Source organism: Polypterus senegalus, chromosome 10 (genome assembly GCF_016835505.1).
Source record: "Polypterus senegalus isolate Bchr_013 chromosome 10, ASM1683550v1, whole genome shotgun sequence".
NCBI lineage: Eukaryota > Metazoa > Chordata > Cladistia > Polypteriformes > Polypteridae > Polypterus > Polypterus senegalus.
Window position 1 is genome coordinate 14831455 of NC_053163.1, and position 27837 is coordinate 14859291.

Sequence of the window (27837 nt, forward strand, 5' to 3'; positions counted from 1 at the left end):
TTATCAGACTTTGTATTTGGTTAAGAAATGTTACACTCGGTGAACCATCTAATTGTGGGAAATAGATTTTGATTATTTATGTAATTCTGTGGCAGCAGCAGCAGTGGAGGAAAATTATCTGTCTATTATAAAAAAAAAAAATATCTTGGGGCGACAGACTAGGGAGATGGGACATGATCTTCTCAGTAGACAATTTGAAGTCCTGCGCTAGATACTTTGTCTTGCTCCCAGCTCTTAAAACAATGACAAGCAACAAGCAAAACATGCAGCTCGCAGCAGATGATCCGACCACTTCTCCTTGCGTGTGTTTAGCCACCCTAACCCCCCCTTTTCACAATGCGAGCAGCAGGGACACCAAGTGGCAAAAAGGACAGCGGCTGTACAGGCTTTAAAATAATCAATGGGCAGCAGCTGCCAAACCTACACACGCTTCACAATGCGAGCAGCGTTTTACATCCTGCGAGAAAAAGATTTAACTACGCCCAGGGCCGGAAATAAAGGACAAGTATTATTTTTACGTCACGCGAGACAAGGCAGTGAGCCATCATTTAAAACAAGTCCACGTACATCTAACCTAGCAGTTGTTGGATTGCTTTTGGCAGACACGCATCATGTGCTCCCACCTCTTAAAACAATGACATGCCACAAGCAGAACAGGCAGCTCACCAGTAGCAGAAAGACAGCAGATGATCCTACGGCATCTCCTTAATGAATTTCTCCTTCTGAATTTCCCCTTGGGATTAATAAAGTATCTATCTATCTATCTATCTATCTATCTATCTATCTATCTATCTATCTATCTATCTATCTATCTATCTATCTATCTATCTATCTATCTATCTATTATATACTGCCTTATCTATCTATCTATCTATCTATCTATCTATCTATCTATCTATCTATCTATCTATCTATCTATCTATCGTGCGTTCAGCCGTTAAGTTTTTAAAGTGAAAATAATGCATACGTAACAATTCCCATGAAAATAACAATCTCTTTAAATTGTATATCAAGTAAACCAAACACGGGGGTGGGTGAGCGAAGCGAGCAGGGGTCAGAGCCCCCTAGTTATTATTATTTTTTATCACTGGGAAACACTACACTATTTGTTATGTTGCAGTACTTGTTTTTATGATTGGCTGTTCAGTAAACTGTTGTCGGGCTGCTCAGTGTATGAATCAGGGAACCGCATACGATGGACACTTTGTATTTGACATGCAGAGTATTAGTAATGGGACCAGACCTTTGGCCACTTACAAAATCAGCACTGAACTTTGATGTTCACCCCACGTACAGCATCAGTAACACCGTGCACTTCACAATGCAAACATGAACGTAGTTTGATATTCCTTACACAGACTGAGACTAACGTTCTTTTTGTGGAATTTGCAGGTGATGCCACAGTAGGAAAGAGTGCCTTATGCCAGCTCTTTCGAAGTGATGGGACCCACTTTCAGAAGAATTACACAATGGTGGGTACTTTTGATTTCATTATAGTTACGGCTGCTCTGATCAGGTTTCTGAGGGCTGATACCGATAATCATGTTGCTGGATCAGCCGATTCAGACTTTTTTTCTTTATCTCTTAAAAAAAAAACTTTTACACTTAAGCTCCTACATAAAAAGACAAAGTAAAGCCTTATGTTCTGTGTTAACTTGGGTGATTTTACAATTAGACCACATGTGTCAACCTGTCCATATTTTATTAACAAAATGAAATTCTGTGAGCTTATCGTTTAGTGACCCTAAAAATACATGCTTTTTAAACTAATTAAAATATGTAGAGAAAATATCAATAGTACATGTACAGTATATTACATATAAATCACATATATATTTATTTTAAAGATAATAAAATGACCTTGATAATTACAAGCTGTTATATTGTTTAATATATTTTTTTGCATTGGCACGTATGAATGTACCACCCTGGAAGAGCTGGATTGCCTTTGCCACCTGAACCCACTTAAGGTACCGCCTCATGCTGTCTGTAGTGGGAAGGACACTAGCAGAACGCAAAACTAGAGAAGAATCAATCAGGAAGGATAAGGAAAGAGTTCAGTTATCTGTGGCCACCGTTCTCTTTTTGGGCGGTGTCTTGCCATTGCTTCTGCAGTGCATCTGTTGTCACTTTCATTTGCAGCCAAGAAGTTGAGTCACAATCTCTTATTCTTCCAAAGTGGACAGACTGAAATCCCTGAAGCTTCATTGACTTGGTATTAGACTGGTATGATTAAGTGTTCCCTTAATTTCTTTGAGCATATATATATATATATATATTGTCTCACATACTCCATCCATCCATTATCCAACCCGCTATATCCTGACTACAGGGGGGTCACAGGGGACTGTTGGAGCCAATCCCAGCCAACACAGGGTGCATGGCAGGAAACAAACCCCGGGCAGGGTGCCAGCCCACCGCAGGGCGCACACACACACACACACAATGTGGGACAATTTAGAATCGCCAATGCACCTAACCTGTATGTCTTTGGACTGTGAGAGGAAACCGGAGCACCCAGAGGAAACCGACGCAGACATGGGGAAAACATGCAAACTCCATGCAGTGAGGACCCGGGAAGCGAACCCAGGTCCCCTAACTGCGAGGCAGCAGCGTTACCCACTGCACCACCGTGCCACCCTGTCTCACATGTTGATTCATTTAATTGATATTAGAAGTTAAACACAAGTTTAATGTAAATGTACATTGTGATTGTCTGAGGGAGTGACGAGTCATAAGAGAAGAGAAGGGTGCCAACCCGGCTATCCCCGTTTACTTTCAAACTATTAATGAAATATCATTCAATGGCACCATTTCAAACAAAACAAATACTGCCCTCTAGTGTTCTGACTAACAAAATCACTGCCTATCAAGGCTCCCTTTTATCACTTTGCTTGGGGTTTAAAGGAGCTTCGTCTCTTCAGATTTGCAGTCAGGAAGTGATGCCTCCTTCTGGGTGTCTGGGAGTTTATGGTGCTGGGGTCAGAAGGGGCAGAGTCAGTTGTCCTCACTGGCAATTTTTTTTGGCAATGTGGAGGCAAAGGAAAACAACACAGTTAGCATATGTTCCCCCTCTCAGACCATAGTGGAATTAAATACTTGGGAGGAACCCCAGAGGGGGACCCTCTGACGTGCATACATGACAACATGCATTTACAGGTTTTAATAATTTTAATCTCATTACTTCCACTGCATCTTTTTTTGCTGTTAAAATATACATTTACTATATTATAAAGGTGGATTTTATTTATATTTTTTAAGAGTGTATCAGCTAGTCCTTCCTAATTCTAGAGGTGTAATTGTAAATTTGGATTACCATTTTAATTATGTAGTACTTGTGTCTTACCAAAACTTTTATTGTATGGCACATACAAACAAGTAATAAATGTGGTACAAATGTTTTAAAAAGCCAGAAATCTATCAAATGTTCATAAGTTGAATACTGACAAGATACAAGGCTGATGCTGAGTCTATTGGGAGAAGGATGCTAAGGATAGAGCTGCCAGGCAAGAGAAAAAGAGGAAGGCCTAAGAGACGTTTTATGGTTGTGATGAGAGAGGACATGCAGGTGATGGATGTAACAGAACAAGATGACGAGGACAGAAAGATATGGAAGAAGATGATCTGCTGTGGCGACCCCTAACAGGAGCAGCCAAAAGAAGAAGAAGAAAATGACTAAGCCTCAAATCCTTAACAAGCTTACAAGTAAAACAGACACATTTTATTGTTAAGCTAACAAGACTATTGTTTACTAAGCAGCAATTTCAAATTCTTCTTTATCTTTTCTTTTTCTATTTGTAAATGTGGGCTTCTGTGCTTAACACAAGCTCGCTCATCCAGGCTCAGACAGGCGGTGTTCGTTTTAATTAAAGGACAAAATTTAAAGGTCTGAATTCATTAAAGCAGCTTGTCTTGCCGTTTGTGTAATTGCTCAGGATGACTCCTTCAGTTCCTTTTTTTTTCTTTGTGCATTACTCCACTTTCTTGAACATAAAGGCCAATTTTCTCCCTTTCGGGTAAAGTCTACCTTGCTGCTCTCTGTTAACCGGAAATTCACAGCAAAAACAGACGTCCGCTGGCTCCATTACTGAACACCTTACGCAAAGGAGCTCTGCAACAAAATTACAGTAAAACTTAGAAAAGCAGATGCTGGAAAAAAAAAAATCTTATTTTGCAATCCGCCAGTTTATCAATCCGTGAAAATTAGCTAATTTGGATTGACTGCTGAACGAGCATCGCAAATGTAGTTCACTGTCGCTGATCCTTATAGCGCAATGAAAAGAATTTGCTATTGTTTTGTGAAACTCGACTTCTCAAACTGGCCCAGCATAAGTGAATGTCTGTCTTTCAGTGGCCTACTCCCTGCCTAATGCCTTATGCAAGTTCAGCTAATGAACGGATGGAATATCGTACACGCCCTTTAATCCATTGTCTTTGTAGCAGCATTCAGATCACAGGAGGGACCAGATCTTGTTGCTACTCCTAACCTTGACGTTGCCTTCTAAATGAACCAGACACTGCTTTGTTACATGTCGCTTAGACATGTACGAAAGTGTTTCACCAAAACTTGGAGACGAGGGCATCTTCAGGAAAAGACAACTGTGCTCCGAAGTCCTCACTTCTTGATTGTGAGGCATGTCAGGGAACAAAGAGTTTAATCATATTATGCACACATGACATCATTACTATGTAGTGCACCTCAGCTCTATTGACTAGAGCTTCCATTGTTCCATGAGAAAAGTGAAAGCATTATTTGTGCACATAAGTGAAAAAAGCATTTTGGATTTTGTATCGTGAGATCCTATAAATGCTCCATCGGATTCCATTCTTGGAACTCACTGCATATAGATCTCATTGCTGCATCCCTAATCGTATAATTCCTTGTTTTCACGGAGTGTGGTTTCGACTGTGACTGTTTAACACACACCCACTTTTTTTTTTTTGGCTTTGCGTCCCCGTCCATAATCTATGGGGAGGGGAGCAAAAATTTTCGATTTGTCAAAAATTTCGATCTCCGGTTTTTCCACGGATATCAATATTTTAAAGTCCCTTGATACCGAAAACATTGATATCTCGATGATGAGTATGTGTCTGTGTGTCACAGTTTCTTGAGGACAGTCTAGAGCTAAAAAAAGCTGGACAGAAAAATTCCAAACTCGAAACTTAGGCCTGTTATGAGATGACCATGTGCTGACTAGATTTCGATTTTTTGTGCAAGAGAAAGAGGCCCTCAAGAGGAACCCTCAAATACCGTAATTCTACAATTAATTATGAATTCTTCTTGTCAATTGCTATCGTAATTACCTATTTTATGATCAGGATTAGAGTGGTAAATAGTTACTGAAATGTTATAGAATAGTTTGGGTCACGTCTACATTTTTTTTTTCTTTAAATCTGTAATCCAACCCCCACCAAAAAAAAGTGTTCAGTCCTGTCCAACCAGTGCCAGGAATTTCTGATCTTTATATAAGGACATCTCTCAACTTTCTTAACACAGCACTCATTTCTCACAGTTGGCCTGAAGATTGCTTGAACCTTTGACCTGCTTCATTTGATTGGTGACATCAATTTGTAACAACCACATTTGTTTGGCATTCAACCCTGATATTGATTTTCTTTTTTTTTTTTCTTTTTCTCTCTCCAAAGACAACAGGAGTGGATGTTGTGGTCAAATCTGTGAACCTTCCGGAGAGCAATGATAGCGTGGTGAGTACCTGAGAGATTGACGCTACCTGCAAATGGTTGAAGACGTTTGATCACCCAAACCACAGATTAAAATCTAGATTGATAAATACTTTATTAATCCCAAAGGGAAATTCGCATACTCCAGCAGCAGCATACTGATAAAAAACAATACTAAATTAAAGAGTGATAAAAATGCAGGTAAAACAGACAATAACTTTGTATAATGTTAACGTTTACCCCCTCGGGGTGGAATTGAAGAGTCGCATAGTGTGGTGGAGGAACGATCTCCTCAGTCTGTCAGTGGAGCAGGACGGTGACAGCAGTCTGTTGCTGAAGCTGCTCCTCTGTTTGGAGATGATCCTGTTCAGTGGATGTAGTGGATTCTCCATGATTGACAGGAGCCTGCTCAGCAACCGTCGCTCTGCCACGGATGTCAAACTGTCCAGCTCCGTGCCTACAATAGAGCATGCCTTCTTCACCAGTTTGTCCAGGCGTGAGGCGTCCCTCTTCTTTATGCTGCCTCCCCAGCACACCACCGTGTAGAAGAGGGCGCTCACCACAACCATCTGATAGAACATCTGCAGCATCTTATTATAGATGCTGAAGAACGCCAACCTTCTAAGGAAGTATAGTCGGCTCTGTCCTCTCTTGCAGAGAGCATCAGTATTGGCAGTCCAGTCCAATTTATCATTCAGCTCCACTTCCAGGTATTTAGAGGTCTGCACCCTCTGCACACAGTCACCTCTGATGATCACGGGGTCCAGACAAAGTCCTTGATTAGGTTCCTATACTCCTCCTCCTGCCCACTCCTGATGCAGCCCACAATAGCAGTGTTGTTAGCGAACTTTTGCACGTGGCAGGACTCTGAGTTGTATCGGAAGTCTGATGTATGTTTTACTGAACAGGACCGGAGAAAGTCCAGTCCCCTGTGGCGCTCCTGTGCTGCTGACCACAATGTCAGACCTGTACTTCATGAGAAGCACATACTGAGGTCTGTCTGTAAGATTGTCCACGATCCATGCCACCAGGTACGAATCTACTCCCATCTCTGTCAGCTTGTCCCTAAGGAGCTCTACGCAGAGTTTTGGGTGTACACCAGTTCTTCATCAGTCATATCTTTTTGTTTGTCCATCCTTCATTTTTCTGAAGGCACTTGTCCCTTTATGGTGAGAATCAGGCTGGGTACTGGCAATATTGAAGGTAGCCCCCCTCTCACAATGTTTGGATGTGCAGCTAACAGCAGTCCATGGTGATAACCAATATGGGACAGAGGATGGGACATGAAAAATCCTCACACACAGTGAGAAAGCTATAAGCCAGTCAATGGTGAGAAATCGCTCAGCCTTTTATCTGTTGTGTCACTGTAGACCTGAAAACCCCTCATTTATAGGCCATAGTTTGTGCAGGAAATTACTCCTTTTTGATAAAGAGTAAACCAATAGGTGTCCTTAACAAAACACGATCAAAAGGACTTGAAGTTGCACGTGTCACATCAACTGAGTCCAAGGGTTTGCCAATTAAGTGGATATGACAGGTCAAAGTTATTCTTTTCCACAAAACTTGGTTAAAATATAGATATGTGGAATGTCATCTTATGCTATTTCGGGGTTGCTGATCAGGAATCTGATAATATTTTTGATGTCTGATTCTTTACTTGTGGTCCCAGCCCTCTTAGAGCCACTCCCAGAATAATAAAAATGTCAAATTTTAAGTGTAATCATGCATGTTTATGGTTTTAGAAGATTTCGGAGTCAGTGATTACGAATTTGATGTTATTTTTGATCCTTTACTAGCTCTCTGTGGAACTCCATCAGAGGGTGAAAAATGGCACATTTCTATTACGTTCAAGAATATTTGGACTTAATCATTTAACCAGAAGCACACGTTGTAATATTATAGAGGAAGAGGTTGCCGCACCCATCACACGATGAACCCCCCGGATTGAGATTCGAGTGCAGTGATGCAACGGGTGATACCTTGGCACCACACTGAAGAGTGTGAGGTTTTTTATAGTGAGTGGAGTGCCAATCCTGCCACCAAACCCCAGGTTTTCCCTGCAAATTAGGGCGTAATGGTGGCTCTGAGGCTAAGGATCTGTGCTGGTATATAGAAGGTTGTCGGTTCGAATCCCCAGCACTGCCAAATCTGCTGGGCCCTTGAGCAAGGCCCTTAACCTGCAACTGCTCCTGGGGTGCTGTACAATGACTGACCCTGTGCTCTGACCCCAAGGGGTATGCGAAAACTAACAAATTCCTAACACATGATTGTATAAGGCGAAATAAAGAACAAAAAAAAAAAGTTGGAGGACCTTGGATTGGATTGGTTGGATGCAAATTGACGTTATACCCAGGACAGAGCAATTGCAGGTTAAGGGCCTCGCTCAAGGGCCCAACGGAGTAGAGTAATTTCTGGTATTTTACGGGATTCGAACCGGCAACCTTCTGACTGCCGGTGTAAATCCTTAGCCTCAGAGCCACGGACCTTTCCACTTCCAATAGTGTAGATATTCTTGTTTATTTATGTACAGTTGTGCTTGAAAGTTTGTGAACCCTTTCGAATTTTCTATATTTCTGCATAAATATGACCTAAATCATCATCAGGTTTTCACTCAAGTCCTAAAAGTAGATAAAGAGAAACCAGTTAAACAAATGAGACAAAAATATTAAACTTGGTCATTGAGAGTGAGAGAGAGGAGCACCTCAAATTAGACCGACTTACAGCATATCTATCTATCTATCTATCTATCTATCTATCTATCTATCTATCTATCTATCTATCTATCTATCTATCTATCTATCTATCTATCTATCTATCTATCTATCAATTCAGACCTTTGGTCTTCTGTGTTCCTGCTTTTTATTTTCTTTTGTTGGTTTTTCATTTCTTATCTTTTACTTGGCATTTAATGCTCTGATAGTCATTTCTATCCAGTGTTATTTATCGGGCTTCTTCTGTGCTACTGTTTCTATTACGCTCTTCTGAATATTTGAGTAGCATGATATTCACATAACATTTATAATTACTACTGTGGATGAATATCCAATGCATCCTTTCCACCCATATATAAATTCAGTCTAATGTGGAATTATGAAATTTGAAACTTGCACCACTTAATAAAGACTTGACAACAATGGAGGGGGTGGTGTGGGGGACTGGATCACCATGCAGTGCTGAGTAAACTCCTAAAAATAATAAGTGAACCTGTGGCAGGCAACATCCATTTTCTTTAGAAATAAATTACTGAAAAGACCCTTGTGGCAGGCAATAGCGAAGGACTTGCTTCACGTGTAATTGTCTTCGGTTTTACCCTGTGCTGCTTTAGTTAATGCTGCAGAGTGGCTTGGCCGATCAATTAAGGGGGTAGCGGGGGTTGAAAGACTTTACAAACTGTTCTGTGTACTACAAGGACATTTCCCAAAAGATATTAGCATACTACTTAAAAAAACGCCACTGCGAGCAATAAATTGTTTTTTGAGGGCCGCAGTTTAATTGCTTGCCTGTCAGCAGCTTGGGATGCATTGCTAATAACAGAAAGATGCCAGCAAGAAAGATGCACACCACCCCCCCAAACAACCACCACACCCATTCACTCCTGCATTAGAAACCTCTCTAGCAGAGTTGAGGTGGCTGCAGTGTCCGTGTTATTCGACACGTTTTACCCCCAATTTCTTTCTTTACTAGACTCACAGACTGGGTGGATGATGGCGCCATGGACAGACTAAGTGACTGCATTTGAATCTGATGTCTCATTGTGGTTACATCTAGCTAGGCATGCACAATAATTTTTCTTTACATCATTTCTTATCATTGGTTTCACCAGTTAGTACTGTGGGCACAAAGACTGGCATACCAAGCTGGCTAATTGTCACACAGATCCTGTGTTCCTATAGGCAGACCAAATGTTGTATTATGAGTGACGGTGCAGTGCCTCTAAAAAGTATTCACCCCCTTGGAACTTTTCACATTTTATTGTTATACCACACAAGTCAGGATTTTTCTTTCTTTTTAATTTTCTTGCTTTATAGTCATTCTGGTGTTTGTTCAGACCAAAGTGTTTCTGTTTATTTATTTTCCTACTTATCCACCTATTTGTTTATGTATTTATTTATTTAAAGAGCTTCTGTAAAAAAAGCCAAATTTCCCACTGGAGATAGATAGATATTGTAGTATAGTAAGCAGGATAGATATTAATTTTAGTATAGTAGGCAAGATAGATAGATAGATAATAATTTTAGTATAGTAGGCAAGATAGATAGATAGATAGATAGATAGATAGATAGGCACAAGTTAGGAACAAAACAGGTGTGATGCCACTCCATCGAAGGGTGAACACACACGAGGGGCCAGTAGAGCTTCACCAGTCCACCTAACCAGCATGACTTAGAAACCCACACAGATATGAGGAGAACATGCAAACTCCACAGAGATATCTGAGGGAGCAGAGAGCACCCTGGGCACAAACCTCTGGTCTGCCACTACCACAATGCCATCGTGCTGTCCTTTATATTATATTAGATAGATAGATAGATATTAATTTTATTATAACAGACAGAATACCATAGATAGATAGATAGATAAGATTAATCTAGACTAAAATCTATCTATCTATCTATCTATCTATCTATCTATCTATCTATCTATCTATCTATCTATCTATCTATCTATCTATCTATCTATCTATCCTGCCTACTATACTAAAATGAATATCTATCTATCTATCTATCTATCTATCTATCTATCTATCTATCTATCTATCTATCTATCTATCTATCTATCTATCTATCTATCTATCTATCGAATCCTAGTGGATTTAATTTCCTTTTTTGACTCTGATAGCATTTTTCTGTTGACTACTGATTTTATGATAGTGATGTGAATGAATACTCGTGTGATCATTTAGTTTGTGTTTTACTTTGTAACTGATATTCACAGATCTGTCTTCACTTTGACATTAAAGAGTCTTTTTCTCTTGGTCAGTGTCATACAGGCCAAATTAAATCCACTGCGATTCAATGTTTTATAACAGCAAAATTTGAAAACTTCCAAGGGGGTGAAATCTTTTTCTAGGTCCTGTAGTCAGTGATGGAGAACATTTCTTTCTTTTAATGTTTTCATTCTTTGTTATTGCTTGTTTCACAAGTTAGTTCTTTGGGTCCCACCGAGTCTTCTGACTTTGACTCCAGTCTGCCTAGTTGTCACACAGATCCTGTTTTTCTGCAGGCAGGTGAAATGTTGGGTGCTGCATTATGAGTGATGGTATCTTTTATGGAATGCATATTTATTAAAAACAAATCAGTTACGGTGGAAGCAGGCAATAATTATGGCAGCTTGAAGGCTTTTGCCTAAGATTGAAATGCACACCGCCCCTGTGCTGCATGTTGTTATTATTTTTTTTATTCTTTTTCAGCTCCAATGCGTCTCACTCACTCACTTGCTCTGCTGCCTTTTGGCTTGTGAAACTGAATGAAACCCTTGAGTTAATTAAGCTGTTTGATTCGGTCTCACCTCCCTGGAAACCATTTGCGGAGCTGGCTAAACATGTATACTTTTGGATTTCCCTAACCTGCGTCATGTTCGGTTTCCTACTGAATGACTATCTTTCAATGACATGTAATACTGGTGGGTCTTATTTCTGGGTTTCAGTTGATCCTGGAACAACATCAAAGCTGATATTCTTTAGCCAATCAGCTTTTAATTCTGCAACAGACATCATGAGACAGGAACAAAAAGTACCCAAAACAGCTCTTCCTTTATTATTTGAGACAACGTGTGTGACATCCGCTACACTTGGGGGAAGTTTTACATTTCTAAGATATGCAGTTTTGTTTTGGGTGGTTCTTAAATGATATGAAAGTGTGAGCCTTTGTGCACACAGTCCCCATTTTTTGATGTTATAGGCTAGTGTTCTTTAATTTGTTTTTCCTCACAACCCAATTTTGTCCTTCTTTTTGTTTTTATGACTCAGTCCGTGATGCCCCTCAGGTTTCTGGTGCCTACAGTCATCCCATTGATTCCCCTCAGAGAATCAATGCCAACAGTCATCTCCCAGTTGGGCTTGGGGTCAGTTGGGGATACACCCTCAGAGAATTGCCACCATTGGGTAGCAATAGTGAGTGCTTAAACTGCCCGCAGTAACCCATCACAATTCACTTTGGAAACCGTACGCGACTTGTTTTCCTTTGAGTACAAATGTGATTCACGACTATGTGTGGCCCAAAAGGAAATGGGTTGAGTCTCATACTTTTAAAAACTCTCAAATCGATTAGTAGAATATAAAAGGCAGGTTTGTACCAACCTTAACATCGTTTCAGGAACGACAGAAACCTGAGGAAGTTAGCTCAGCCCTGATAGCTTGTGATGGCTTTGCTAGATTCAAATTGCTGCATTTGTACTAGAAAGCTAGTGATTGATGGGTATCTTCCAAAGACCTGTGCATGGAACCATAGAGGCCACCATATTGTGTCAACACAAATTTGTCAATCCATTATCCAGTTTAAGGCCATGGAGAACTCAGTAGTATCCATCCATCCATCCATCAAAGAAGCTGGAGCCTATTCCAGCAAACACAGAGCACAAGGCAGGAACAATTACTGTACAGGGTGCCAGCCCTTCACAGGGTGAAAACACACATGCACATACATCAGGAGCCAATTTAGCATTGCTGATCCACCTAACCTGCATGTATTTGGTCTTGGGGGGGGGGACCCCTGTGAGCATGGGGCAAGTGTCACATAAGGAACTTCCAGAAGTGCTACCGCCGCGCCACCTTGCCACCCAGCTTAACAGCAACCACCAGAAATGCCTTACCATATTAAATCCTGCTTAATATAATTTAGGAACACTGTGCCTGGAACCAATCTTAGCAATAATTGGCATAGTGCATGTGTCAGACCATTGCTGGGTAAGTTACACACACACACACACACACACACCAGTGCTCAGAGAGGATAACTATAGAGTTGTAGCTCAACCTTACACACACACACACACACATTTCTGGGGATGTTGTTTGGAGGGGGACCAAAGTACATGCAGAAAACACACACACACTCGGACATGGATACAATGTGCAAATCGACAACAGACCCAGGAAGCTAAACACTTTGCCACCATGCTGTGCCAAACAGTATCAATGCAAATCAACTTGTTAGTTGTGATTTTCTTAGTCTTTTGGGCTTTATGCACTCTGGTTTGCTCCCATATGCTAGGGCAGAGGTGGGTAGAGTAGCCAAAAATTGTACTCAAGTAAGAGTAGCGTTACTTCAAAATCATATTACTCAAGTAGAAATAAAAGTAGTCATCCAAAAACTTACTCAAGTAAAAGTAAAAAAGTATTTGATGAAAAGACTACTCAAGTACTGAGTAATTGATCATAATAAATGTTTTATTTTTTAGAAATGTTGTAATAAGACAGACAAAAATATAAAATAATGGGCAAATTCTGCTATTTCCAAAAATAAAATAAAAAATGAGTAAAAATAAATAACATCTTTATAAAATAAAGATGCACAAATAACACAATGTTCCAAATCTCAGTTTTTCATAACAAAGCTTTTGAAGCCGATACCTACAGTAGGTGACATGGATGTCTGAACAGTGCAAACTACTTACAGTGACGGGATGTCCTGTACACTGACAGTATAATACTGCAGATTTACTTGCCCTCCAAATAGCACAGCTGATAGAAAATAACATTAGAACAAGGCAGCTTGTGCACATATAAGAAGTCTCACTTTACCTTGTGGACTAAGCCTTGGACACAGACAGGTAGACATGTTGTTAACACCACCACACGTTTATTTACAAACTATTTACAAAAGTCAACCAGTGCCACACAACCCACTTTACCCCAAGTCCAGGCCTTGCACACACTTTGCCTCAGTCTTCAGACCTCCTCTCCTCACCCGACTCCAGCCTTGAATGAAGGGAGGCGGCCCCTTTTATCCACACCCGGATGTGCTCCAGGTGTCTCCTGGCAATCTCCCACTGACACAACCCAGTGTGGCGGAAGTGCTGGCTGTATCCCCGGAAGCACTCCGGATGTCCCTTCTCCTCTTCCCCCCCAGCACTTTCGGGTGTGGCGGAAGTGCTGAGGTCCAGGGCTCCAAAGGCACGGGGGCTCCCCCTGGCGGTGACCACGGGCCCCTACAGGGTTGAGCTTCCAAGCTCCCTACCTGTGGTCCCCAAAGCAACCAGGGTGGTCGCCTCCACATGGTCTGGGGAAGGCGCAAGTCCTCCTCCGGTTCTCCTGGACGTCCCGGCCGGGTCGCCTCCCCAGCCGTCTCTGACAACCTTGACTGTCTGTGTCTGTGCATGTTTGGTTCTTCACTCAGTGAAGTGATGGTTAAGCTTCAGCAGGAGTTGGCTCTCATTTTTCATGTATTCTTTCTTTCCCTGCCCGCTATCTGTGAGGAGTTTGTGCCGCCACAGTTTGTGTGTGGTCATGTGACTGCATGGCTACATTTGATTGGTGAAACGGAGCCATGTGATTATTGTTGCTATGTCTGATTGGTGAAATGGAGTCTTATGATTAATGTTGCTACGTCTGATTGGTGAAACGGAGCCATGTGATTATTGTTGCCACGTCTTGATTGGTGAAACGGAGCCATGTGATTATTGTTGCTATGTCTGATTGGTGAAACAGAGGAGTCTTGTGATTATTGTTGCTACGTTTGATTGGTGAAACAGTCATGCAGTAGACCCACTGGCGGCTTCTGTCTGGCAAAAATATAGTGTATCTAATGGAAAAAAAGTAACAATTCGAGTGTTGCCCAATGTAGTGGTGTAAAAGTAGCGTTTCTTCTTCACAAATGTACTCAAGTAAAAGTAAAAAGTATGGTGCAGTAAAACTACTCTTAGAAGTACAATTTTTTTAAAAAGTTACTCAAGTAAATGTAACAGAGTAAATGTAACTCGTTACTACCCACCTCTGTTCTAGGGATAGGCAGGTTGGGCACTATGAATTATCACTATGCCACTATGTGCGTGAGTTTTCACTTTTTTTAACCTGGCTCCCACAGATTCTGAAGATGGATAAAGGCACATGCCTGTCCTACGGGTAGCAGAGTGTTGTCACCTGGTTAGGTTTCTGGTTACATGAGAATTCCCAGTCATCCCCTAATTTACAGTGAGTATTGACCATATTGACACAAACCCAGCCACAGGGGATGCACAAACCAGTGTGTTTCCTTATGCCGGTCCCAAGCCCGGGATAAATAGGGAGGGTTACATCAGGAAGGGCATCCGGTGTGAAATTTTGCCAAATCAATATGTTGACAACAGTACAAAAAGAATGATCCGCTGTGGCAACCTCTAACGAGAGCATCTAAAAGAAGAAGATTGACCATATTGACACACAGTCACTTCATGCTCCCATGTCGGAGTGCCCACTGTGACTTGTAACGTATGTGTGTCAAAGAGACCTGCCAACTATCAGCCTTCCATCTTTGAACAAATAAAGAATTCTTCCCGTGTGCTGATTTGCGACACTAAATAGAGCTTTTGTATGAGATTTATTGTCTATCTTGTGCTCACTGTGGCTGGGCTAGGCTTAGCGAAAATGAACCTGATGAGAAAAAAGCAGGATGGAAAATTGATGAATGGAGAGATAAGCATGTCTGACTTCTGGAGACCCAAGAATAACTGTCTATAAAAGAAATGTGTTTTATGGCAGCGTACTACACTTTAATGCACATGTTTGTCTCTGCAATGTGCCATTGAGCTTTGAGGTGTCATTTAAGTGACTTCAGAAGTTGTTGTAATCATCTGCAGCAGCAGTTTACAGCAGTAATATAGCCGTTGTGATGTTGTTATACAATATTTTTAAAATCTAAGCTGTTAGATTGCTGATAGAAATGGGGTCGCTTGGGTTTGGCTTACTGTAAAAACTTGACATGAAGCCTTTACAAATGGTGATATTAGACATGTCTAAGCCACCTAAGGCACTGAGTTTTTTTTGTCAGTGTGTTTGAGCAGCTTATTTATTTTAATTGTATAAAGAAGGCCAGAAGGAGTTGTGCTGCGTCTTTGTGGACCTGGAGAAAGCAATAATGCAGAGTCCCTCGAGAGGAGCTGTGGTATTGTATGAGGAAGTCGGGAGTGGCAGAGAAGTACATAAGAGTTGTACAGGATATGTACGAGGGAAGTGTGACCATGGTGAGGTCTGCAGTAGGAGCGACGGAGGTGGGATTACGTAAGGGATCGGCTCTGAGCCCTTTTTTATGTGCAATGGTGATGGACAGGTTGACAGACGAGATTAGACAGGAGTCCCTGTGGACTATGACATTGTGATCTGTAACAATAGTAGGGAGCAGGTTGAGGAGACCCTGGAGAGGTGAGGATATGCTCTAGAGAGGAGAGAAATGAAGGTCAGTAGGACCACCAAGACAGAATACATGTGTGTGAACGAGAGGGAGGTCAGTGGAATGGTGAGGATACAAGGAGTAGAGTTGGCCAAGGTGGATGAGTTTAAATACTTGGGATCAACAGTACAGAGTAACGGGGATTGTGGAAGAGAAGTGAAAAAGGGAGTACAGGCAGGGTGGAATGGTTGGAGACGAGCGTCAGGAGTAATTTGTGACAGACGGGTATCAACAAGAGTGAAAGGGAAGGTCTACAGGACGGTAGTAAGACCAGCTATGTTATATGGGCTGGAGACGGTGGCACTGACCAGAAAGCAGGAGACAAAGCTGGAGGTGACAGAGTAAAAGATGTTAAGATTTGCATTGGGTGTGACGAGGATGGATAGAATTAGAAATGAGGACATTAGAGGGTCATCTCAGGTTGGACGGCTGTAAGACAAAGTCAGAGAGGCGAGATTGCGTTGGTTTAGACATGTGCAGAGGAGAGATGCTGAGTATATTGAGAAAAGGGTACTTAGGATAGAGCTGATGGGCAAGAGGAGAAGAGGAAGGCCTAAGAGAAGGTTTATTGATGTGGTGAGAGAGGACATGCAGGTGATGGGTGTGACAGAACAAGATAAAGAGGACAGAAAGATATGGAGGAAGATGATCCTCTGTGGTGACCCATAAAAGGAGCAGCCGAAAGAAGAAGAAAGAAGTCCACTGCTGAACACACTCATCATAAAGGGTTAATTTACAGCTACCAACTGAACACCCAGCATGTTTATAGGATACTGAACGGAAAAAAGGAGAAAGAACTCTGTGGAGTTTAAACCATGAACACCTGTGAAGCAGCAAAGCTAACCACTGTGTGCCACCTTTTCTGCAGATTGGCTGCATGCAATTTTGACTTTTATTTCAGCCTGTAATTAGCACTAAATCTACAACAGGAGGGCAGCAGGGTGGCACAGCTTATTTTATCCAGATGGACTGATGCACCCATTTAGGGCTCATTTCTTTTTTTTTCACCCAATGCTGTCTGTCTGGCTATCTGAAAAGTAAACCTCACTGCCACAAATACTAAGTGGTAAACCATCAGGGATTAATTAAATGTATCTGTTATTCACCAAAGTGCACCTAAATAAAGGAAAACCTGAATACAGAAAGAATCGCTGCGGTCTATTAGCTTGTCAAAGTCTCTATCACTGATTTTTGTGAAACATTCTTATCTGTAGCTTTGTAAGCGAAACTCACCATAAGTTAGCAGGTTCCACCGCCATTATTTACAGATCAGTGTTTATATCGCTGTTTTCTCGTGGTGTCTTTATATGCCCAGTAGTCTTTAAGTAATTGCACTTCTTAACTTCATCCCCTGATGCCCCTGACCAGGTCAGCCTATGCTGGTGAAATCCCTTCACTAATTAAACAGCTCGGCTCCATTACTGGCGCAGTAAACTTCAATTGTCTTCATGCTTTTTTATTTTTGGTGTGTTTTGTTTTTCTTGCACAGGAGTTCTTTATATTTGACTCTGCAGGCAAAGACATCTTTCTGGACTCGGTCGAAAAGCTGGTGAGTGGAACATTTATATTATTTATAGACCTGCATTGAAATCCTTAAAATGGATACAATAAATTAAAATCAGTATGACATACAGTATGCTGTTTTGTTTGGATTAAATACCTCTTCCCCTACCTATTTAGAAAGTAAAGACAGAAAACAAGGTAATATGAAATCATCACTTGAAGATACTGAAGATCCAAATCCTTTATTAATGGTTTAGCATGGTTATTTGATTGAGGTCAACATTAAACGGCTGGTATTTTATAAACACGAGGCCCATTCTGTTATGATAGATAAGACGGTGTGCTAGCAGTGATGGGTACAGGGCATTACTACAGTAGACTGTTCATGAAGCAGCAGTGACCTCCATTCAGAGGACTGATTAAAAGAATATAATCAAAGTAACAGGGGGTCCAAGAATTGAGGGGCTATCAGTTTAGTTCCAAATGGGTCCAGAACACCCGGAGCTTCTTTCCGAGGTATGTCTTGCAGTTGTCTCCTGCCTTTAATTCACAGCCTTCTCTTCTCTGTACAGTGGGGTCAGCCATCAGTCCTGTGCCTCGTGTTTGATGTCACCAGCGAGCAGTCCTTTAAGAGCTGTGCTAAGTGGCTGGAGAGAGCCAGGGTGCACACCCAGCGCCTTCAAATGCCAGGTGCGTAGTGAACTCTTTCAACACTTTTTGATGTTTCACATTTGTTATCTCCTGTCTCTACTAGCGAGAAAAGATGTAGCGTTAGTCTGCCATTTACTCTCTTAGTGCTTAAATTGGTGTTTTACTACATACATATTAATGAATAAATTAAATATTATGTATATTTAGTATATATATATATATATATTTAGTATATATAATATACACATATATACTAAGGGCCTTCACCTTCTGCTCTCTTCGCTCGCCAACATCCCCAACCTGCTCTACAATCATGCCACTTCACGCGTCTGCTGCTCACATTTGTGGATTTCACTTTCACCAAACAACAAATCTTTTAATTCTCACGGATACGCCTCTACATTGGGAAGAAACACTACTTTTCCCTGATGGCAACACCAATTAGACGAATTAGCCAAACAATATCTACATATTTCTGTCATATCACCTATGTCCATATATTCCATCTCTTTTTGCTGTTCCGTTATTGCAACAGAACAGTAATAATTTACATTTTCTTTGTGCTAATGTGATTTTTACTATCATTTTTTGAGACTTTTGAATTTTAGTACTTTCTTAATCTCTAACCTGCTCTGCATGTTTACCGCGCCAACATATTTGAATTCTTTACGACATTCTACTTTGTCATCTACTCTTTGTCGCCCCAAGCTTGGTTAAGTCTCTTGGTACAAAGTCTCGTCTCTTGGAATTTGAAATTTTCTCTCTAAAAAAGTCACGTCTCGTCCCAGGCTAAAAAGTCTTGTTTCGTTTCAGGATTATTTTATTATATATACAGTATATATATATATATATATATATATATATATATATATATATATATATATATATATATATATATATATATATATATATATATATATATATAGTGATACCTTGAAATTCGAGTTTAATTCGTTCAGTGACCGAGCTCATAAGTCAAAATGCTTGTATCTCAAATCAATTTTCCCCATTAAAATTAATTGAAATGAGATTACTTCGTGCCAGCCCCCAAAAAACCACCCCAATTTTTTGTTAAATATTTTCAACATAAGAAAAATGTATTTATAATGAACAAATATTGTATACAAACAAAATAAAACCTAATACATAAAAGAGAATCTAAAGAAGTAAACAGATGTTGGCGAAGCCGATTAGTGTATTGTAATGTTTTTTTTCTTTCACTTCACTTTTGCTTAACTCAATTATTCTTCTTCACTAGTTTTTTTCTTTTTTGCCATGCTTTCGTCACTTTCATTCTCAATGTGTTTCACTAGAAACCTGTCCAAGGAGCTTTGTTTAGTCCTCCCCTTTAGAATGTTTCTGAAATGAGTTAGGCAAGTGTCATTAAATAGCGCCATTGCATGATCAGTTGTAACTTTTTCAGGGTGTTTCTTTTCTTTAAAGTTCAAAACTTTTTCCCACATTGCAAACATTTCCTTTATCTCACTTTAAGAGATAACCTCCTCCATGATACCAATCTCCTGCAGAACCTCCGTATGTTGCCGCGTCTGTAGTCCCGTCAACTCCTCCGTCGTCAGTTCCTCGGAATGCTCTTTGATGGCTCGTATTTCGAATTTTGTCTCATAACTCAAGGCAAAAAATCGACCTAGTGATGGCTCATATCTCAAAAAACTTGTACGGTGGGGCACACGTATCTCAAGGTAGCACTGTGTGTGTGTGTGTATATATATATATATATATATATGTGTGTGTATATATATATATATGTGTGTATATATATATATATATGTGTATATATATATATATATATATATATATATATATATATATATGTATGTGTGTGTGTGTGTGTGTGTATATATATACAGTGGGTACGGAAAGTATTCAGACCCCCTTCAATTTTTCACTCTTTGTTATTTTGCAGTCATTTGCTTAAATCATTTAAATTAATTTTTTCCTCATTAATGTACACACAGCACCCCATATTGACAGATAAAAAAAAGAATTTTTGAAATTGTTGCAGATTTATTAAAAAAGAAAAACTGAAATATCAAATGGTCATAAGTATTCAGACCCTTTGCTCAGTATTTAGTAGAAGCCCCCTTTTGAGCTCATACAGCCATGAGTGTTCTTGGGAAAGATGCAACAAGTTTTTCACACCTGGATTTGGGGATCCTCTGCCATTCCTCCTTGCAGATCCTCTCCAGTTCTGTCAGGTTGGATGGTAAACGTTGGTGGACAGCCATTTTTAGGTCTCTTCCGAGATGCTCAATTGGGTTTAAGTCAGGGCTCTGGCTGGGCCATTCAAGAAGAGTCACAGAGTTGTTGTGAAGCCACTCCTTCGTTATTTTAGCTGTGTGCTTAGGGTCATTGTCTTGTTGGAAGGTAAACCTGGAGAAAGTTTTTGTCCAGGATATCCCTGTACTTGGCCGCATTCATCTTTCCCTCGATTGCAACCAGTCGTCCTGTCCCTGCAGCTGAAAAACACCCCCACAGCATGATGCTGCCACCGCCATGCTTCACTGTGGGGACTGTATTGGACAAGTGATGAACAGTGCCTGGTTGTCTCCACACATACCACTTAGAATTAAGGCCAAAAAGTTCTATCTTGGTCTCATCAGACCAGAGAATCTTATTTCTCACCATCTCAGAGTCCTTCAGGTGTCTTTTAGCAAACTCCATGCGGGTTGTCATGTGTCTTGCCTCTCCTCAGTATGTAGAGACAACCAGACACTGCTCATCACTTGTCAGTTGAGCATCTCTGGAGAGACCTAAAAATGGCTGTCCACCAACGTTTACCATCCAACCTGACAGAACTGGAGAGGATCTGCAAGGAGGAATGGCAGAGGATCCCCAAGTCCAGGTGTGACAAACTTGTTGCATCTTTCCCAAAAGGACTCATGGCTGTATTGGCTCAAAAGGGTGCTTCTACTAAATACTGAGCAAAGGGTCTGAATACTTACTTACTTACTTTTTCTTTTTTAATAAATCTGTAACAATTTCAAAAATTCTTTTTATTGTCTGTCAATATGGGGTGCTGTGTGTACATTAATGAGGAAAAAAAATAATTTAAATGATTTTAACAAATGGCTGCAATATAACAAAGAGTGAAAAATTGAAGGGGGTCTGAATACTTTCCGTACCCACTGTATATATATGTGTATGTATGTATGTATGTATGTATGTATGTGTATGTATGTATGTGTGTATATAAATATATGTATATGTATGTTTGTGTATAAGAGTTGGTTTATTTAAACTTCCTACCTCTTCTTTGTAATTGTGTTGAACAGGGGTTTTGGTAGGTAACAAGACAGACCTGTCGGTGAGACGCACTGTGGACACTGAAAGCGCTCGAGAGTGGGCACTGAGTCAGGGACTGGAATACTTTGAAACATCAGTGGTAAGTATCCTCTTCACTGTTGACCCCCCCGTCCCCTCCCCTAAGTCTCTTGTAACACCTTACAGCTTTTGCTGAATTTGTCACCTAACCAAACTGTGCCCGTCTGACTTTAGCACTTGACCGCGTACAAGAATGAAGTGACTCGAAAGTAACACTTGGAATTAGCTGCTAAAATGAAGAAAAACACTTTGTGTGATATTTCACAGCCTGTAAAGAGGAGATAAGTAAATAAAGCCAAGGTGTAAATGATAAACTGGTGGGTCTTTCGTCTTCTCATTTTTATTTGTTCTAGTAGGCTGTAGAACAGATTCAGCTAGAAATCTGAAGATAATGTGCCTACTCATCAAAAGTGTTAATCTACTGCAGTTGTGCAAAATTGCATACCCATTCACGCCAGCAAAACATTACACTGGAATCTGTGGGAATGGACCAGTCTGATGAAGCATGGCTAGAGTTGCTAGGCACTGGGCTCAGTGGGCATGGACAAGTTGTTGGTGTACTAGATGGCCTTATCTGCAGCTGGAGGGCCTGCTTTCTTTAGCAGTGAGCAGAGCCTGGCTGGAATAGCTGACTTTAATAGGTACTCTGGTGTTCGTGTTTATAGGAATGGATTCCATTCTTATTAGTGTTGTTGAAATGCACACATCCTGGCCTAACTTTGCTAAGCAGCAGGCAGTTCTCTGCTTGCCTAACGCTGAGTTCTGTGGACAGCAATCACCGGTCTCTGCTGTTTTAACTGATGTTTACAAGCTCTGGGCTTTAGGGGAAGGCAACGGGCTCTATTGGTTTAGCTGACCTCTACAAGCAGTGGGGTACCTGGTTCTGTGGGAGGAGGCCATATCTTGTTGGTTTAGCTTACCTCTTTAGATACAATTTCGTTGGTGTAGCTAATCTTTTTATATGCACGAATCAATGAGGATAAACCAAACCTTGTTTGTTTAGCTTATCATTACAAGGCCTGGAACATCTGGCTTTATCGAAAGTAACCAAACTCTTTTAGTTTAGCTGACTCCTTCAGTACTGAGAGTCCTTGGGTACCGCTGGTTTGACTTTGTTGCTCAAGGAGTCCCGAATGATGCACATTACCTGCATTGTGAGGGAGCGTCAATTATGGCACTATGGCCAGGTGGCGGGATTTCCCAAGGGTGATCCGGCTCAGATCTTCATTGTTAACGACACGAATGGCTGGACCAGGCCAAGGGGATGCCCACGTAACATCTGCCCTGACGCAGAGAGAGGGTCATTTCCATTGGGAGCGATTGGACCACATGTCTTCCTGGGGGGTTGTTAACCAGGATCCCAAGCTGTTTTATCATGTGGTGGGTGTGGCGACATGCTGTACCAGTGCCTGCTTCCCAACCTGACTTGACTTCAATGACATTTACCAGTATCAAGATTATAATGTCAGTGAGAAATATCAGTGCTGGGTTACCTGACCCGATGTATTTGAAATTGGATGAGACCAAGCATTGGTGTAGGGGAATGTTCCAGGCACTGGGTTATCTGGGTCCATAGAAAGGATGGCATAACTGACCTTTATAGATACTTGGATCTCGGAGTCAAAAGGAATTTAACAAATCAAGCTGGTTTGGCAGACCTTAACAGGGTTGAATAAGTATCGTGGTATTGGTGTTTATGGGAATAGACAACAGCTACTGGTCTGTGAGTGCTTATGGAAATAGAAAAAAAATGTTAATGACTTAAGTAACACTGCCAGGCACTTCAGTCAGGCCAGGGTCAGCTTGGTATAATTGACTTCTTAAGGTTCAAGGGTTTCAGGATTTATGGGAATTGACTACATTTCCATCGCTGGGTGAATTCTAATTGGAAATGGGTAAATTGTCCATTGGCTGAAATTGCTAGAAACTGAGGTCTGTTGATCTGCACCAGTCTTAGATGGCTTATGTTTACAAGCTCTGGGGTTTATGGGAATATCATGGACTCTGAGATACCATAGTTTGTGAGTCACTGGGGTGAACCAAACCACTCTCAAAATCAATGGGGCATCCGGGTCAATTTGAAAGGCCTAGATGTTGTTGCTTTAGAAATGCTGCCATCTCTGGATAATGAGGAAGGACCAAACCCTGCTGATGTAGACCTTTACAAGTACTGGCACTGGGTCTGTAGGGATGGCAAAGCTGTTCTATTCAGGTCTGGGTTTACGGAAATTCATTTAATTCCCACTTGTGTGTGTATGCTAAAGGGAACTGACAAATCCCAGGTGGCCTCAGTTACAGTATTGTTGTCAGACCATAAGTTCCTGGCTTAGGGATCACTTTGTTCTCATTCTGTATTAGGCCTTGCTATTCTTTTTAGTCCCATTCACTTTTGCTTTGTATTGCAGAAAGAAACTGAGAACCACGAGGCACCTTTTCGAAACCTGGCTCTGGCCTTCCATAATATTTATCGGGAAAAACTGGAAGTGATCCAAGCCCTTGCTTAACCAAGCACACCATTGGGTCCAAACATCAGAACATCACTCCCAAGGAGCCCACCGAGGGTAAGATGGACTGTGATCCGGTCTATATGCAAAAACTGTGGGGGGCTCACTGGAGCACGTTGGTGTTCTTATTACCACTGTTATACTTGAAGAGTATACTTGAAGATGCTTTTATCTTCTTTAGTGGTCCCAAACTCCACTGGATGCTTAGTAGCCCGTTGAGAGCTCCTCTTTCAGAAGATGTACCAGTTTAGGGTCAACAAATAAAAAAAACTTTTTTAATAAAATTCCTCAGGGCTGTGCTTTATATTTCTCCTTTTTTTTTGGGTGGGGTGGGATGGTTGGGGGTGTCGTGGCGGAGGTCACAGCAGCCCGACTTTTCTCAAGATGACGCATGGAGTCTGTGGATGCATACACAGACTCAAATCAAGTAAAATGAGCACCCAAGGATTTATTTATTTATTACAATTCTTATCTCACATTTGCCTCTATCACCTGACTCCCATATCATTCCATTCCCCACTATCTTGTCTCCAACTGGTTCCACCAATACTTCCCAGTTCACTCGGTGTTGCATCTTACCCACATGGCATTGGTCCAGTTGTCACTGCCAGTATTTACAACCTCGAGTTCACATCTCTTATCTGGAGTAGTGGAATTCACTCTCCCCATCCTTTAGTCTGTAATATATTAATTAGTGGTTTCTAGCTTATTCAGATACATAAAAAATAACGGGTCTAATTCTTACAGTGCTCGTGTTTAATAAAATTTATTATTTCTTTTATGTGCTCATGATTCATTTTCAATACATATTAATTAACAGTAAGATAAATATATCCTTCTATAGGAGCTGAGAGCATATTTTCCAAACATTTTTTTCCATGTATTCATCATACAAAGTGTGTATAGTTTGAAACGTGGTGTGATGTAGGCCAATCTGATTCCGACGTCAAGCAATGTAAATTACCATAAAACAAATAAGAGGGATACGTTAAAGAGCAGCAGGATGGTGCAAGTAGCAGTGTTGCCTGATGAGGTGAATGTGTTAATTGGTAAACAGTTGTTTATGCTTTCATGTACTCATTTATTTTTTTTTAATTATGAGCTGGTATCTTGCCCAGGGTCGTTTTTAACAGCATTATAGGCCCCCAGGCAAAGCAGTGCACTGGGGACCCCTACCTACACAACCCCTCAGCAAGTTACAACATACTGTGGCGGACAGCCGGGACCCTTGCCCTGCCGGGACGCCCCTTTGATACTGGATCCGGGGGCGCAGCCATAGGATGCACACTACATCCCCCAGAACATTTGGTTGCATCAGGGCCACAATGGTGGAACACTGGATCTCATCCCTGTTGGACTCCATGGCCACCACCAGGGGGAGCTGCATGGCTTAATGAGCCCATGTGGGCTGGACTGTAGCCACACCCAGAAGTGCAGCCTGAAGTAGGTCAACAGCACCTGGAGCACTTCGGGGGTGCTATAAAAGGAGCCTGCAGCCACTACTGTAGGCACCAGAGTCGGGAGGAGAAGGACGAAGCTGTCTGGGAGGAGTAGTGGAGGAAGAGTGTGATTTGGGGTGTTTTTGCTTTTGGGACTGTGTTGGGCCTGTGGGACACGGGGAAGATGTGCCCACAGGCTGAAGAAAAATAAAAGTTCTTTTTGTTTATTTTACATGTGCCTCCGTTGTCAGTCTGTGTCGGGTTGATGCCTATATAGCGCCTTTGCCACAATACATAGATTAGCATGGGGCCACCCGGGCAACTGCGCAGCGTGCCCATGCGTTAAGACAGCCCTGATCTTGCCAACTGCCAGAATTCATCTTCTGAAGTTCCACCTTTTACCTTAAACTAAAGATTGTTAAGGAGTGTGACATACTTTGGTACCGGTATTCCTCATTTTCTGATTTACTTCTCAAGTTGTCAATCTGCCTTTGCTACACACACTGCTGTGGTGGCTGGTTTAGTGTTGTTTGCTTCAGTAAGCCTTAGAAACAGGTCGTCGGGCACTATGTTCTCCTCACGGCAAATTGGTCATACAGGAAAGGCCAAACAACAAACAGACCATTTATGACCTTTGTAATAGTCTCAAGTTAGTCAGGGAGAGATCCACAATAGGAACAGTGATACCGGAACCCAATCGAGAAGCCAGAACTCTGTGACCCTCATAATAGTCTCAAGTTAGTGAGTGAGAGATCCTTAATAGGAACAGTAATACCGGAACCCAATCGAGAAGCCAGAACACAATGACCCTTGTAATAGTCTCAAGTTAGTGAGTGAGAGATCCTCAATAGGAACAGTGATACCAGAACCCAATCGAGAAGTCAGAACTCCATGACCCTTGTAATAGTCTCAAGTTAGTGAGCGAGAGATCCTCAATAGGAGCAGTGATACCGGAACCCAATCAAGAAGTCAGAACTCCATGACCCTCGTAATACAAGGTGTGACAGAAAAGTAATGAGACTGGCAACACTGCAAACGATCTGGCAACGCTGCGCTGTTGTCCTTGATAGAGCACGTGTATCAGCACCCTCCCATAGCTCAGTGCGAGTTTCAACTCCTTCTGTTAACTACGTGATTTTTGTGACTGCTATTAGCGAAGTTGTGTTTTTGGTTGTGCGTCACGCAAAATGGAACAGCGGAATTTGGAGCAACGTTGTGCCATTAAATTTTGTGTTAAGCTTGGAGAATCGGCAAGTGTGACGTTTGAAAATTTAAAACAGGCCTATGGGGAACATTCTTTATCCCGAGCTCAAGTTTTTCAGGGAGGCCTTCAACTTCGAAAACCAATGAAAACATCGAACGTGTGAACACTCTTGTGAGATCAGACCGTCGTTTAACATTAAGAATGTTGAGTGAACAATTAACGTTGAACAGATTTACCGTTCATCAAATTTTGACTGAACATTTGCACATGCGGTCATGGTCTGTGCCAAAATGGTGCCGAAAAACTGCCCTCGCCATAACATAATTTTGGACCTCAAAAGGCAATCCTGTGGTTCCCCAGCCCCCTAATTCACCTGACCTCAGTCCGTGTGACTTTTTCCTTTTTCCTAAACTGAAAAATGTCCTCAAAGGACGTCATTTCGGGACTTTAGAAAACATCCAAAAGAGTCTAACGGACATGCTGAAGACCATACCGGTTGAAGACTTCCAGCGCTGCTACCAACAACGTCTCCATCGGTGTGTTGCTGCCCAAGGGAACTACTTTGAAGTGGATAACATTGATGTTTGAAAAAAATAAAAACTTTGGTAAATAAAAAATCAGTCTCATCACTTTTCTGCCACACCTCATAGTCTCAAGTTAGTGAGCAATAGATCCTCAACAGGAACAGTAATACTGGAACCCAATCAAGAAGTCAGAACTCCAAGACCCTCGTAATAGTCTCAAGTTAGTGAGCGAAAGATCCTCAATAGGAACAATGATACCAGAACCCAATCGAGACGCCAGAACTTCTAGTGGAATTTGCCTGTGAACACCTGGTGGTAAGATGGCCCATGTATCCCTCTTAGGCTCAGATAGAAAAAGCCACACAAAGTTGCTGTGTAGGCTCACCAACAAAAAAAGGTGAAAGATAAGAATGGGGTACAGGGTGCAACCAATGACAGGCAGGACTTAGGCATTCTCCTTGGCAATGGAAACTGGCTTTTGGACTTGCAAAATAACGTCTCTGAGGCTTGTACAGGAGGTTGAAAAGTAGCTTAGATATAGTTGGACTTGCTTCTACGAACAGCATTGGTTGTGGAACCAAACTTCAAGATCAAGGTGGTCTTACATCTGTTTTGAATTACACC

General features: G+C 41.4%; 1 protein-coding gene across 1 annotated transcript in view; it reads left to right on the forward strand.

Moving 5' to 3' along the window:
• ift27 (intraflagellar transport 27 homolog (Chlamydomonas)) overlaps positions 1-24328 on the forward strand; it is a 37335-nt gene extending 13007 nt beyond the window's left edge. Inside the window, exons 2-7 of the mRNA XM_039765289.1 lie at positions 1393-1472; positions 5647-5706; positions 17536-17595; positions 18122-18239; positions 21494-21603; positions 23948-24328. Of these exons, the coding sequence (XP_039621223.1) occupies positions 1393-1472; positions 5647-5706; positions 17536-17595; positions 18122-18239; positions 21494-21603; positions 23948-24046 (527 nt within the window). The 3' untranslated portion in view covers positions 24047-24328. The remainder of the gene's footprint in view (positions 1-1392; positions 1473-5646; positions 5707-17535; positions 17596-18121; positions 18240-21493; positions 21604-23947) is intronic.
• Positions 24329-27837: the final 3509 nt, after the last annotated feature.